This window comes from Ctenopharyngodon idella, chromosome 18 (assembly GCF_019924925.1).
Source record: "Ctenopharyngodon idella isolate HZGC_01 chromosome 18, HZGC01, whole genome shotgun sequence".
NCBI lineage: Eukaryota > Metazoa > Chordata > Actinopteri > Cypriniformes > Xenocyprididae > Ctenopharyngodon > Ctenopharyngodon idella.
Genome location: NC_067237.1, coordinates 4,818,390 through 4,833,861, shown reverse-complemented (window position 1 = coordinate 4,833,861; position 15,472 = coordinate 4,818,390). Strand labels below are relative to the sequence as shown.

Sequence of the window (15,472 nt, the reverse complement as noted above, 5' to 3'; positions counted from 1 at the left end):
ACTTGTTGTAAACAATCGTCTACATTCTGCTCTGTGATTGGTAGTTCATACCTTTTTTAGATTTTTTTTTTTTTTATTTTTTTTTTTTTTAGAAAACCATGTTAAAAATGTTTGTACTCATTTTGGGCCTAAAATTTGAAATCGTATAAAAAAGGCCCAAATGTGATAAATAAAACATATATACAAACTTATATATATATATATATATATATATATAATTTTGTTTAAAAAAATATTTTTCTGAGTATTATTTAACAAGTCAGGTTTTACAGGGTTCTTTTTTACAAAAAAAAAAAAAAAAAAAAAAAAAAAAAAAAAAAGACCGCTCAGTGTAATACTACATTTTACTGTAACTTTTTGCACTCAAAACATATTGGAAATAAATAAATCAATATTATATTAGGGTACTTCAAAAATATGTATATATCGCAACTCAACTTTTATTTTGAAATGAAGCAGTAGACAGACATGTTGGACATGTTTCCGCAAGGGATGTGTTGATGTGGCTGGATTCCATAGTCTGCCGTTAAAGTTGTACTGTAAACAGTATTCATGGATAACTCTGGTAAAGAAAAAGAGGCCATGGCTCTCATGGCAGAAGCCGAAAAGAAAGTGAAATCCTCGCAGTCGTTCTTTGGCTCTCTGTTTGGGTAAGTTTTCTAACTTTTAACATACTGCTGACAGGCAAACCGGGGTGAACAGACAGTTAGCATGCTAGCCAGTTAGCTGTCAAACACAAACTTTATATAAGTGAATATCATAGTGAAAAAAAAAACTCTAAAAACATTTTCTTCTGCCATATGAGAATGTTTGGATGTTCATCGTAAAACCACATTTAATTTTAATCGTCTTTTAAGTTTAGTTTAGCAACGGCTAATTGTAATAAATCTACATATTGTCAGTATAATTTTTTTGTCTGTGTAAATCTATATCTGTGTCTCTATATTGCAAAGGTTGAGATCTAGTCTTGTGATCTGGCGCTGTACTTCCATAAAAACTAATGATCATAGTCTGGCGATGAGACAATGAAATGAAGTCAGCTGACATCCACTTGAGCCCGTTACAACATCACTGAACGTATATGAACGCTGATAAACCCCAAACCCGTAATGTGTATAGATAGATAGATAGATAGATAGATTAGGAAAAAAAAACATGTTAAAATGTGAGTATTAAAAATGATACAGCAGGCTTTTGAGGAACGTTTATTTATACATTTCTCAATCATCATTGAAATTGCATAATTCCAATTTAAATCTACAGAGCTTTGAGGTGTTTCTTATTTCTCTAGTATGAGCTCCTTATTCTCACTATACCATACTATATGGGCAATAAAAGCATCAGATGTAATAATTTAACATATATTCAAACTTTTTTTTAGATTTTTTAAACATATTTTGTTTAAAGGTTCATTACACTGTTCCATTTCAAAAGAATATATAGAATATATGAACATTCATATCAACTAATCAATACTAATTGTAATAATTTGTTCCCTTGTTTCAGTAAAATCAAAACGAGGAAACAAATTAGTTCAGCGTGGGCATGATTTACTAAAACGAGGGAACTTTTGGCCGTTCATTTACATGACAACAGCATTTTGGGGGGCCTGAAAATGCAAACTTTTAAAAAGTTTTAAAAAAATGTTGCGCGGTGATGTTGCGCATGTGTATTACATGTTCAGTCTATAGGCACGTAGTGTTTAATTACAAAGTGACTTCTGTTTTCGCGGATCTGTGTGAACGGGGATTGTTTTGACAATGTTGCCTGTACGTGAAAAATGCAACAGAAAAACTTTTCCATTTTTAGTACATTGTTCTCATGTTAACATACCCTAAAAGTCATTATATTTTACCAGGGGCTCTTCAAAGATGGAGGATGCTTGTGACTTGTATGGAAGAGCTGCAAACATGTTCAAGATGGCCAAGAACTGGAGTGGTAGACATACATTTAGCTTCAATATAAATAACATTAACAAATCTACTTGTGACTTTTGTTATTTTGTCCTCTTCTTCATTACATGTGTGACTGTGAATGGAACAAAAATGCATTTAATTTCTAGATGAGAAAGAAGTTTGTTTGTGTTAAAGCTTACAGTCTATGTATGTCTGTTTAATATTTGCATTTTGTTGTGTGAATGTGTTTATTAGCTGCAGGAAATGCTTTCTCCCAGGCGGCCCTCCTACACCTGCAGATGCAGAGTAAACACGACGCTGCCACAAACTTCATTGATGCCGGCAATGCCTTTAAAAAATCAGACCCTCAAGGTATTTATCCGTATGTCACGTTCATTATTTTCCATTTCTCAACATCCAGCTACTATTAACAAGTATGCTTTGGGTCTCATTCACTAACCGTGCATACACATGAGCTTGTGTGTGAAATCTGCCTACAAATTTTCACGAACAAATCATGATTCATCAATAACTTTTGTACTAAAATTTATTCTGAATTTTGACAAAAAATATAGCACACATATCACATACTCTGAGTGGCCTTATAAATGTGTTAAGATTAGGCCTAAATTTTATACATATATTTTATATTTCATCTTGAGTATTTGTATATAGATACGCTACTGGTCAAAAGATTTTTTTTTTAATGTTTTTTGAAAAAAGTCTCTTCAAAAGCTGCATTAATTTAATCAAAAACACAGTAAAAGCAGTTATATTTTGAAATATTATTACAAATTAAAACAACTGTTTTGTATTTTAATATATTTTAAAATGTAATTTATTCATGTTATGTTCAAGTTTATGCTTCTTCATATTTTTGTGGAATCTGTGATACACTCCCATTCAAAAAGAAATACTTTTATTCAGCAAGGACATATTAAATTGATCAAAAGTGACAGTAAAAGCATTTATAATGTTACAAAAGATTTCTATTTCGAATAAATGCTGTTCTAGTGAACTTTCTATTCATCAAATAATCCTTTTTAATCCAATCAAACAAAACAAAAACTGTATCATGGTTTCCACAAAAATATTAAGCAGCAATAAATGTTTTCAACATAATAATAAGAACCATTATTAATAGAGCACCAATAAAAATAAGCAGCAAATTAGCATATTAGAAGGATTAGAAGGATCATGTGACACTAAAGACTGGAGTAATGATACTGAAAACTGTAATTATATTTTACAAAATTACAGTTTTTACTGTGTTTTAGATCAAATCCAGCCTTCGTAACATGAGAGACTTCTTTCAAAAACATTTTAAGCACATCTCTAGAGTTCAAAAAAGGCTGCAAAGCAGAGTTTGTGCAGCAAGCCCTTAAATGGAGATGGTTTGGGTGTGTTTTAAGCAAATGACTAACCTCTCACATGCGGTCACTCATTTAAAATACTCCAAATTCATTAATGTTAAAATGAGGTTAAAAAAAATTCATATGCATTGTGAATTAGTAGGACATTTTTCATGACAAGTTCTCCTGTGAGTACATATAATTCACACAATTATTAGTGAACGAGACCCTTTTTTTTTTTTTTTGTGCACCAACAAAACCAAAAAAAATGTGTTCTTACTTTTGAGTTAATAGTTATCTAGCTATCTGCAGTTCATTGAAAATGGTTAAGGTTCAGTCAGCTGTCTGTCATTCTCTCCACAGAGGCCATAAACTGCCTGAACAGGGCCATTGAGATCTATACAGACATGGTAAGAGTCTTTCATAGATGGTGTTTTAAATACAAATAGAGCTGCTTTTGTGGTACAGAATAATTTTGGCTCTTTTCATCCATTTATCTTTTTGCAGTGAAAACCTGTTTTGGAAATTGTTAAACATATCCAAACCAAATGTTTATAAAACATATTGCAAGTTACTTAATACACCACTGGAGGGCACTGTAACACAATGCATGTGTTTTAGTGTGCGGTAACCTGAGTTCTCAGACTAAAATGTATGTTTGAGCTGTTTTAACTGAAAGCAACTTGCACTGGCATATCTTAAAATATGTCAGTGCCTTTGTTTTGTACAGTGACCTATGACACAATGAAATTAAAAAAAGCAAACATAAGCTCACAACACAACGAAATAAAGCCCCAGCACAACGGAAACAAGCCCCAACACAACGGAAACAAGTCACAACACAACTAAATTAAGCCACAACACAACGGAAATGCACTAGGGGGCTCTCAGAGCTCGGTAAAGTTAGATTTCCTTGCCACTATTGTATAGAGTCGACAGTCTTACAAAGATATCAATACCATGATTAGTTTTAAGTATGTAAACATTGTATATTGACATGAAATATTAATTCAAAATCACCTACGTGCACAATGGCTTCATATTTATACCTGTGAATGACTTGACGCATTTAACAATTAATTTCAGGAAAAAAATCACTGTAATTCACCAAAAGTACCCCCCCCCCAAGTGACCAGTAGTGGCCAGTCTGGTAGTGACCAGACTGACTTACTACAGGTGAAATTGTGCCAATACCTCCTTTTATGTACAGCACACAATTTGTTTTTATACAGTTTTTTTTGTACTGTAATTCACTTAAAGGGGTTTTTCATGTTCCAAATCTTGTAGTACATCCCTATTGGTAAGACTGACTTACTACAGGTAAAATTTTACCTCCCTGTATGTATTGTCAAAATGTCACCTGTAGTAAGTCAGTCTTACCAATAGAAACCTACTACAAGCTTTGGAATTTGAACATGTCTGTTTTTAAATGTTAAAAGTAATTTTAATGAATACAAATTATACGTTTTATCCACTTGGTGAAATTGGCAGACGTTCCCTTTTCATCATGCGCCGTGGTAGCGCGTCAAATCATTCACAGGTATAAATATGAAGCTATTGTGCACGTAGGTGATTTTGAATTAATATTTCATGTCAATATACAGTGGTTGCATACTGTATATATCACTGCCGACTCTATAGAACACTAACTTTACCGAGCTCTGAGCGCCCCTAGTGGTCGGGAGCATTTCCTTTGTGTTGTGGCTCGATTTTGTTGTGTTGTGGCTTGATTCCGTTGTGTTGTGAACTTTTATGTTTGCTTTTTAAATTTTGTTGTGTTGTGCACACCGTAGTTTTGTCTCAAGATGCACACCAGTAATGTTTTTTTTCCTAAGGCATGTTTATAAAAACTACTTGAATGTCCTAATTTAATTAAGGCCTACTCCTGGCTTATAGTTCACCCAAAAATGAAAATTTTGTCATCATTTACTCCCCCTCAAGTTGTTCCAAACCTGTATGACTTTCTTTGTTCTGCTGAACAGCAAGGAAGATATTTGGCAGAATGTCAGTTACCAGTGGGGCGAGATCTGTTTGGTTACTGACATTCTTCCAAATACCTTCCTAACTGTTCAGCAGAACAAAGAAATTCATACAGGTTTGGAACAACTTGAGGGGGAGTAAATGATGACAAAATTTTCATTTTTGGGTGAACTATCCCTTTAATCTAAGCCCTGTCTGTGAAACCAGGCCTAAATGTCAAGTGATTAATCACTCTAAAACAATTGAAAAATGACAATATTATGACCTGTAATTGCTGATGAAACCAGTCTCAAACATTTAAAGGGTTAGTTCACCCAAAAATGAAAATTCTGTCATTACTCACCCTCATGTCATTCCACACCCGTAAGACTTTCGTTCATCTTCAGAACACAAATTAAGATATTTTTGATAAAATCCGATGGCTCAGTGAGGCCTCCATTGCCAGCAAGATAATTAACACTTTCAATGCCCAGAAAGCTACTAAAGACATATTTAAAACAGTTCATGTGACTACAGTGGTTCAACCTTAATGTTATAAAGCGATGAGAATGGTTTTTTTTGCCACACAAAAAGTAATATAGCGACTTTATTCAACAATATGGGCAATTTCAAAACACTGCTTCGTGAAGCTTCGAAGCTTTACGAATCTTTTGTTTTCGAATCAGTGGTTCGGAGTGTGTATCAAACTGCCAAAGTCACGTGATTTCAGTAAACGAGGCTTCGTTATGTCATAAGTATTTCGAAATTTCAATGGTTCACCACTAGGAGGTGTGACTTTGGCAGTTTGATACACGCTCCGAACCACTAATTCGAAACAAAAGATTTATAAATTGTTGTTGAATAAAGTCGTTATTTTTTTTTTTTTTTTTGGCGCACAAAAAGTATTCTTGTCGCTTCATAACATTAAGGTTGAACCACTGTAGTCACATGAACTGTTTTAAATGTGTCTTTAGTAGCTTTCTGGGCATTGAAAGTGTTAATTATCTTGCTGGCAATGGAGGCCTCACTGAGCCATCAGATTTTATCAAAAATATCTTAATTTGTGTTCTGAAGATGAACGAAGGTCTTACAGGTGTGAAACGACATGGGGGTGAGTAATTAATGACAGAATTTTCATTTTTGGATGAACTAACCCTTTAACTTATGACTATCCTGAGCAGATAAAATAATAATCTATTAGGAGCCCTCCATGGTCAAATGCCTTGAGGTGCAACTCTCCAAAACTAATTTATGAATTAGTCATTTAAGATATTTGTAAAACTGCTTGTTAAAATTTGATATTCTGAAATCAGATATGATTTGAAATTAGATAAATTGTTTCATCAGTATATTATGCTATATTCAAATGTCTTTCAGTGGAGTAAATTTTTTTTTCCCCATTGTAATGATGTAGATTTTCAGCTGAAACTTACCAGCTGAACTCATGGAAGAAATTTAAGCTGTTTCTCACCGGTGAAGTCATTTTCTTTGTTGGGTGAAACCAGTGGTTTTGTCTGACCTATATGTTTACTCTTGCCCTGGAGGAATGAACATGCAGCACTAGAGATTGCACTGTAAACATGATACTTTCTATGTTTTGTGTTTCTCATCTTGTAGGGTCGATTTACAATCGCAGCGAAACACCACGTTACCATTGCTGAAGTTTATGAGACTGAACTGGTTGACATTGACAAGGTCAGACCTTTTTTTTTTTTTTTTTTTTTTTCGTCACAATAATAGATCATTTTCTATTGTAAACCATATATAATCCATGAAGTTCATCCAAAATCTGAAAGATTTATTAATCTTATTCAGTTGTTGTACTTTATAACCTTTTCTTAGGCCATAGCTCACTATGAACAGGCGGCAGACTATTATAAAGGCGAGGAGTCCACAAGGTACGACAGTTTTGAAGCTATTTTTACCCCAGAGAAGACCAGTAAAAAATGGGTTACCTATAAATGCAAATCTTTACCAGGAAATAGTTTATGTTAACTATTAAAGGACTTCATGCTTAATAAAACCTTTGCCTCATCTCACATTTACAGTTCTTTTATTAAGATATATGGCCTTGTGGGCAATATGACGCATGACCCTGTTATTCATGACCATTTTGAGGTTATTTTCCATAATTGTAACTGAGTCATACTCTAGGAATGTGAAATAGTTTCTCATCTGTTTACTCTGTCTCTGATGCCAAAGTTCTGCCAACAAGTGCCTACTCAAAGTTGCCACCTACGCCGCTCAACTGGAGCGGTACCCTAAAGCCATTGAGATCTATGAACAGGTAAACAAAAATATGACAGTCTGGTTTCAGTGCACTTGATCCCATAAGAGGGACATCAAAGTTTAATAAGGAATATTTTCTACAAATTTGGCCTCCATTTGTAGATTTTTGAACATTGATTTTTGAATATGGAAATGAAGGTAGCTGTTAAACAGAAAAGCAAGTCATCATTTATTCACCCTGGTGTTGTTCTAATGTCATATGCCCTTCTTTTTTTTTTCTTTTTTTTTTTTTTGAACCACAAAAGGAAAGTTTAAAGGGTTAGTTTACCAAAAGATGAAAATTCTGTCATTAATTACTCACCCTCATGTCCTTCCACAACCATAAGACCTTCGATCATCTTCGGAACACAAATTAAGATATTTTTGATAAAATCCGATGGCTCAGTGAGGCCTCCATTGAAAGCAAGATAATTAACACATTCAATGCCCAGAAAGGTACTAAAGTTATATTTAAAACAGTTCATGTGACTACAGTGGTTCAACCTTAATGTTATGAAGCGACGAGAATACTTTTTGTGCACCAAAAAAACAAAATAATGACTTTATTCAACAGTATCTAGTGACCAATTTAAAAACACTGCTTCATGAAGCTTGGAAGCTTTACGAATCTTTTGTTTCGAATCAGTGGTTCGATTAACGGTCCCTAAGGGCTGCCAAAATGTTCAACGTGGGTGGAGCCACTTTTACTAAAATGGCTGCAACTCGTGAACGGAATGAGATATTTTCTCCAGACTCAGCACACCTATGTAAGAGCTCATTCTGTGGTTGCGTGAAAAAGGACGCAGCAACTGGCCACTTGGTGGCACTATAACAGCAGAAAAACATGACAATGGCTATAACTACTTCACTGTTAGTCCGACTGACATGAAAATTGGCATGCAGTGTCTTTGTCCGAGGTGCCATGATTGTCTATGAGGACATTGACGTATCTCAATGAAGTTTGAGCAGCTATCAGACAAGGTTAACAGTGGCTGATTGGAACAAAACTCACTGGGCTTGTTTGACTCATGGCCCTAGAGGCCTGTGAGAAATTCAAAAGAAATCAACCATCAGGGAGCGCCTTCTCGTTTTTCACATGCATAAAGGATTGTGTAACGCACAATTTTTCGCACACACCCACGACATTCATACCACATGGTAGAACTCCTCATTCTGAGCAACTTTGCCTCTAGGACCGCATCTGTCCATCGAATCGTTTGTTAAATATTGAAGATTATTTCAAAAACCCACTTTGGTGAATTAGTCCTGGGTTTTTGGCTCAACCTCGATAAAACAGGCATGACCAAGTCTACCAAACGGCCTATCGTTCCTAAACGAAAACTTCACTTCATTACGTGAGCATATGTGGCACATGATTCTAAAGAAGCATGCATACTTTTATAGAGATTGGCCCATAGGTGGGGCTATAACTGTTAAAAAGGTGTAAAAATTATAGATTTTCTGTGGTAAATTGCCTGTATTGGCTGTAAATGGTCTTTTCCATCTATGCTCTAAGTGGGTACATGCTTGCAAAATAAAACATAGTGGCCCGGTTTCACAGACAGGGCTTAGCCTAAGCCAGGATTTAGACTTAGTTCATTTACCCCCGGTTTCACAGACAAGGCTTAAGCTAGTCCTAGACTAAAATGCATGTTTGAGCTGTTTTAACTGTAAGAAACTTGTAGTGACATAACAAAAAATGTCAGAGCCATTGTTTTGTCTCAAGTTGCACACCAGCAATGTTTTCTAGAAAAAAACATTACTGGTGTGCATCTCAAGACAAAACAATGGCACTGACATATTTTGAGATATGTCGGTACAAGTTTCTTACAGTTAAAACAGCTCAAACATGCATTTTAGTCTAGGACTAGCTTAAGCCTTGTCTGGGAACTGTGATACCTTTTTATGCATCTGCTTAAAGGCCTTAAAGTGCTTGAACGCCGATAATTGCTGCTCGCAGCTATATTTTTAAATTTCTCCTTTTGTGGTCCTAAAAAGAAAGAATGCGATACTGCATTAGAACAACACCAGGGTGAGTAAATGATGACTTAGTTCACCCTAAAATGAAAATTATCTCTTGAAGAGTAATCATACACATTTTATTGTACGTGTCACCAGTCAGAAAGCATCACATTTATACCACATTTTAGAACTGATATCACTTTTTCTCATTTTCTCAAATGAAGACTGATCGAATCTCATGTGTGGGTTTCATTATCGAACAGATCTCAAGAAAACAGTTTAACCCCAAACTCACAATTTGTACTTCAGCTTGAAACAAGAAGTTGCATCTTTTTGCAAATGTAGATTTGGAGGAAAAAAGTTAAACTATTTCTTTATTTGTGCTGGTGGGTTTCAGGTTGCAACGCATGCAATGGACAGCACTCTGTTGAAATACAGTGCAAAGGACTATTTCTTTAAGGCAGCTCTCTGCCACTTCTGTGTGGACATGCTTAATGCTAAGGTATAAAACACCCCCACCCTTACACATTCCTTCAAACAATCTGATGGAAAACAGCTGTGTTGTTTGCAGTTCCCTTTCAAATTCCTTATCCCTGATTCCCCCTCTAATAGCTTGCCCTCCAGAAGTATGAGGAAATGTTTCCAGCCTTTTCAGATTCACGCGAATGCAAATTGGTGAAGGTGAGGTTGGCTCTCAGCTCAGTATTTATACAAATCATTTTTATATTCTTCCCTGCCATGCAATAATATTTAATAAAGTCCATACTATACAAATTGTAATTGTTGCTGTTTAAAACCAGTATGTTTAAACAAAACATATTGGTGATGTAAAAGTCTTGTGAATAAACCACAATCATTCTGCCTGTGAAGTGTGTTTGGTAATATCAGCACATTGTGTCCCTGACAGTGGGATGATGGATGAATTGTGCTTAATATGTCCTTTTATGTTTTTTAACAGAAACTTTTAGATGCCTTTGAGGAACAGAATGTGGATGCATATACTGACGCTGTAAGACGAGCCATTATTTGCTCTTTCCATTGTTTTCAACATATCTTTTGAATGTTAAACAATGCTGTGACCACACAGTTTCACTAGAAATGAGATAAACTACCCACTGGACATGCTGATAGCTATTATTAGTAGCCATGATTCCATTCAGCCATTTTATTCAGATGCCTGAGCTAATGATCCAAAATGATTGGGTATAATGACCTCAGAAGTGTCTTACAGGATTGCGCTCACAAACACCAGGCATGCAAACGCAAGATAACATGATGTTTATCGTGTTTCGTCTGCTCGCTCTGAGACGCAAGTCATTGACTATGTTTACATGGACAGCAGTAATTTAATTATTGACCTTATTCTGAATAAGACAATATTTTGATTAAGGTGTTTACGTGAGTTGCTTTTAGAATATTAATTTCATGTTCCTGTTTTACATTTTATAGAACATAGATCGATTAATGGTACACGTCATTACGTCCCCATGCCACGCCGTCCGAATTTCCAGAATTTCACGTATCAACATAAAGTTCATCTTCGTTATGGTACTATATATAGTTTTGTGTGTTTCATTTTTAATTTTATGAAAGCTTCAAGTGCAGTTAATTATTTGTTATGCTATACATGCAAATAGACGACGGCGGATACAAATTCTTCAGCAAAAGGCCTCCTCTGTACTTTCATTCGGCAACAGTTCATTCATGCCATTGCGACAAACTCCAGAGTTACTGGATGAGAGATGAGGTGAGAGGAATTTGATTTGTGCCTTTTTGCTTGAAGCTATGCTCTCTTGTTTGCCGTCAAACAGTTAATCATTGCCATGTGTTTGTGTCCTGTTGGTGAAAACTCCCACACGATGTTAATAGTGTGAATAAGGTGTGTACGTACACATTAATGTTTCTTATGCTCATTAAGGCTGCATTATTTCATAATAAATACAGAAAAAACAATAATATTGTGAAATATTATTACAATTTAAAATTTTGGTTTTCTATTTTAATATACTTTAAAATATAATTTATTTCTGTGATGCAAAGCTGAATTTTCAGCATCATTACTCCAGTCTTCAGCATCACATGATCCTTCAAAAATCATTCTAATATGCTGATTTGATACTCAGTTATTATCAGTGATATTTTTTTGGAACCTGTGATACTTTTTTCAGGATTCATTGATGAATAAAAGGTTAAAAAGAACAGCATTTATTCAAAATATAAATCTTTTCAAACAATATAAATCTTTACTATCACTTTTTATCAATTTAACACATCCGTGCTGAATAAAAGTAATTTCTTTCAAAAAAAAAAGAAAGAAAAAAAAAATTACTGACCCCAAACTTTTGAACGGTAGTGTATATTGTTACAAAAGATTTCTATTTTAAATAAATGCTGATATTTTTTAACTTTTTATTCATCAAAGAATCCTGAAAAAGTATCACAGGTTATAAAATAATATTAAGCAGCACAACTGTTTAAAACATTGATCATAAATCAGCATATTAGAATGATTTCTGAAGGATCATGTGACGCTGAAGACAGGAGTAATGATGCTGACAATTCAGCTTTGCATCACAAAAATAAATTATATTTTAAAGTATATTAAAATAGAAAACCATAATTTTAAATTGTAATAATATTTCACAATATTATTGTTTTTTCTGTATTTATTATGAAATAAATGCAGCCTTAATGAGCATAAGAGACTTTGTTCAAAAACATTACAAATAGTAATGTTTCCAAACTTTTGACCGGTAGTGTATGTCTATAATGCACTTTGATAATGCGATTAAAATAGGAATACTCCACATTCGATTTGTGTTTACTTCGAGTATGACTTTAGCCAGATTAAGGTAATCAGAAATTGCCGTTTACATGGTAGTTTCTTAATCAGAGTATTGTCTTACTAGGGTTAATATCGGAATATTGTTGTCCATGTGAACGTACTGATTTATAACGTAGGATAAAAGATCCACAGTGGCTTCCCCGATTGCAGCAACTTCCATTGACCCCTATTAAAATCTTTAGTTTTCTTCTTCTTCTGCTCTTGAGTCGATGGCAGCCCATAGAACCGTATGGTAAAATGTTATGAAATTTGGCACACAGATAGAGGACAGTCTGAAGTGTTAGCATAGCAAATTTGGAGTCTCTACCTCAAACCCTCTAGCACCACCAACAGTTCAAAGATTCTCTCATGTTTATGCTCATAACTTTTGACACGCAAGTCCTAGAAACAAAATTCCACCAAACTTGGTATATGTGATTACAGGCATGACTTGGCGGTACATGCACAGTATTGTCACAGCGCCACCTACTGGTGCAAAGATAGGAAAAATGGATATTTTTGCTTCTAACTTTTGAATGCCTTGTCCTAAAATCATGAGGGTCTCCTTAGATTCCTTGAGGCATGCCGCGTTGAACGATATCCATTTTTTTTGGTCGGCCATTTTGAATTTAGTCATAAAATGCTGTTTTACAAACGTATGAATGTATTGTTATGAAACTCTGTGTGATTCATTGAGGCCATGTTCTGAGAGGACCTGTAATGTTTTAGACCCTAGTGGTCAAGAGATATAATGAAATATATGAAAATGCTTATAACATATGAAAAATTCAACATATTGTCATTTAACTTACATCATTGGATTTGTTGGCTTATGCCGAGTCCTACGATACCAAATTTGCCATATTCTACCATACTTACTGTCCGCCATATTGAATTTTATTCAAAACCTACTTTTTCAAAGTCCTCCTACAAAATTTGTCTGATTTGTATGAAATTTGGTATGTGGCATCTACATACGGAGCCCCGGACATGACATGCAGGAAAAAAAATAGTAGGCTAAATCGTGCGCACGATTTAGTAAATCGAGGGAACGAAATAGTAAATTGTGTGCACAATTTAATTATTTTTCTTGCATGTCATGTGTGGGGCTCCGTATCTACAGACACTCATGACAAAAAGATTTTTGATACACCCAACCGTTGTTTTATACTGCATCAACAAATCTGACTGCAAGCACAGCAAAATGGATATGCGGCTATATCTTTGCAAAAGTTTTGTATATCGAACACATGGGATGAAAACAGTGCTTTATTCGCAAATGTTTCCAATTTTGCAAGCTAGTTAAATTCACCTCGTTCACTGTCATTTCTCTCCATCCGTCAGGTGAAGGAGTATGACACTATCTCACGGCTGGATCAGTGGCTCACCACCATGCTGCTTCGTATCAAGAAAACCATACAAGAAGAAGAAAGCGACCTTCGCTAAGATCGTCCTCCTCATCTCTGCCCTGTTCCACTCGCTCTGCCTCGTGCCTTTAACATCGTGACTTCTGTACGATGGTTGACTTACTCTTTTACCACCAGCTCAACTCTGTGCCTTAATTTCCTTGCTTTACCTCAGACCTCTCTCTCTCTCTCTCTATGATACAACATTGACATGGCCGTATTGCCAGACCACAAAGAACACTAAATAAAGAAGGGCTGGTTGTTTAAATGTGATTTTAGGGAGTGTTACATGAGAACTGAAACCAGCCACATTAATATGGGGTGCTGTGCACACCAAGCTCCAGAAATGCTTTGTCCTCTGGCTAAAATGGAGCACCTGTATCACTGAGCTCAAAAAAGCCTTTGTTCATTTTGTTAACCTCTTTAATTGCGGTATATATAATTTTATTCCTAGCGGAAGTACCATACCTTGCATTTCTGCATATTTTTTGCTTGCTGATTCCTGCATAGACTTATTTTGAAAAAAAAAAAAAAAAAAAGATTAGAAATGCTGTTCCAGTTTTTTTTTTTTTTTTTTTTTTTTTTTTTTGGACATAAGGAGAAAAAAAAAAGTAAAAGAAGGACTGATTCAACCTGTACATTGTGATTTTATTTATTCTCTAAAAAGGGAAGGACAATTGCTGGCCTGTTCTTACCTTTCTTGTAATGGGGTAAAACTGCTTTTAATTTGTTGTTAAAGGTTAGAGTGATTAAAGGTATATTATTAACGTTTAAAATATTTACTTTCATCTGTGCTTAAATTGCCTCCCTGCTTAAAATCTAAAGATGTCCCTGGCTTCTATTATTAAGAGAGCTGCATGTTTTTAATGCACCTGTATGCAAGGAAGTTTAGAGCACACAATTTTTTTTTTTTTTTTTTTTTTTTTTTTTCTCTCCATAGAACAACCACTTCCTCACCACACTGGAAAAATTAGAGGTGCGCGTTTGGGTCTTCTTAATTTGTGTTAACTCCGTCAGGCACACTAAAAAGCATACTTATTTAATTTAATCCATCCAAAAACAGTGTAAAGTTTTCAGTTATGTAATATTGGTGTTCAGTAAAGGAGCTAAATCATAAAATACATTGGGGTTTTTTTTTTGTTTCTGTTTTCACACTATTATCCAGTTTCTCAATTCCTTAATTCTCCTCCCTCCTTTTAATATTATGGTATAAACATATGTCACCAATGTTCTTGGGTAAATGAAACATAATATCATGTCGTTCCATTGATGTTTTAAAATTTTTACACAATAAATTGAAAAAAGAATAACATTTCTTTCAAAATTAACAAAAACCTTCACCTGATGGTGTTAAATATGGAGTTGACAAAGGTCCAGCTGGGGCCAAATATACAGTATATGTAAATAGAATCATGAAACAACATTAGAAGAATTCCACATATGCAAAAAAAAAAAAAAACATTTTAAATCACATTATATAGACTTTTTGAGAGCACTTGTCAACCATCAAACAAAACCTGACGGAGTTGACAAAATTGAATTTTTTTCCACCTTAACCATGTGTTGTACACTACAGTGGAACAATTTATTTATTTTTTTCCTTAGTTAAATGCCTTATAATAAACATATCAAAAATGGCAAGATTTATCCCACAACTATTTACAGAAACTAATACACTGCCATGACAGAGTTGACATGTTAAATCTTTGACTGCAGAGACTTCAATATTGTTTGTTTAAAATATAAAAAAAAATATAAAACTTCCAGGACTATAAGTCCTACTGTGAGATCCACAATGAGCAGGAA

At 34.6% G+C, this 15,472-nt stretch overlaps 1 protein-coding gene across 2 annotated transcripts; it reads left to right on the top strand.

Moving 5' to 3' along the window:
- The first annotated feature begins 439 nt into the window (after positions 1–439).
- Positions 440–14,607, top strand: napab (N-ethylmaleimide-sensitive factor attachment protein, alpha b). Of its 2 annotated transcripts, XM_051871309.1 has the most exons (13): positions 440–650; positions 1,859–1,938; positions 2,151–2,267; positions 3,611–3,657; positions 6,824–6,901; positions 7,049–7,104; positions 7,409–7,493; positions 9,834–9,938; positions 10,049–10,117; positions 10,395–10,445; positions 10,886–10,984; positions 11,074–11,183; positions 13,605–14,607. In XM_051871309.1, exons 1-12 carry the CDS (start codon positions 553–555, stop codon positions 11,173–11,175), a joined length of 987 nt encoding a protein of 328 aa, XP_051727269.1. In that variant the 5' UTR covers positions 440–552; the 3' UTR covers positions 11,176–11,183; positions 13,605–14,607. The 2 variants fall into 2 exon arrangements, with proteins under 2 accessions (XP_051727269.1, XP_051727270.1); XM_051871310.1 differs by lacking the exons at positions 10,886–10,984; positions 11,074–11,183.
- The last annotated feature ends 865 nt before the right edge of the window (positions 14,608–15,472 follow it).

Excerpts from the sequence above, each read along its gene's own strand:
- napab (XM_051871309.1), top strand. The coding sequence starts at position 553 with ATGGATAACTCTGGTAAAGAAAAAGAGGCCATGGCTCTCATGGCAGAA. Across the intron at positions 651-1,858 it reads TTCTTTGGCTCTCTGTTTGG|GGGCTCTTCAAAGATGGAGG; the intron begins GTAAGTTTTCTA and ends ATATTTTACCAG. Across the intron at positions 9,939-10,048 it reads TGGACATGCTTAATGCTAAG|CTTGCCCTCCAGAAGTATGA; the intron begins GTATAAAACACC and ends CCCCTCTAATAG.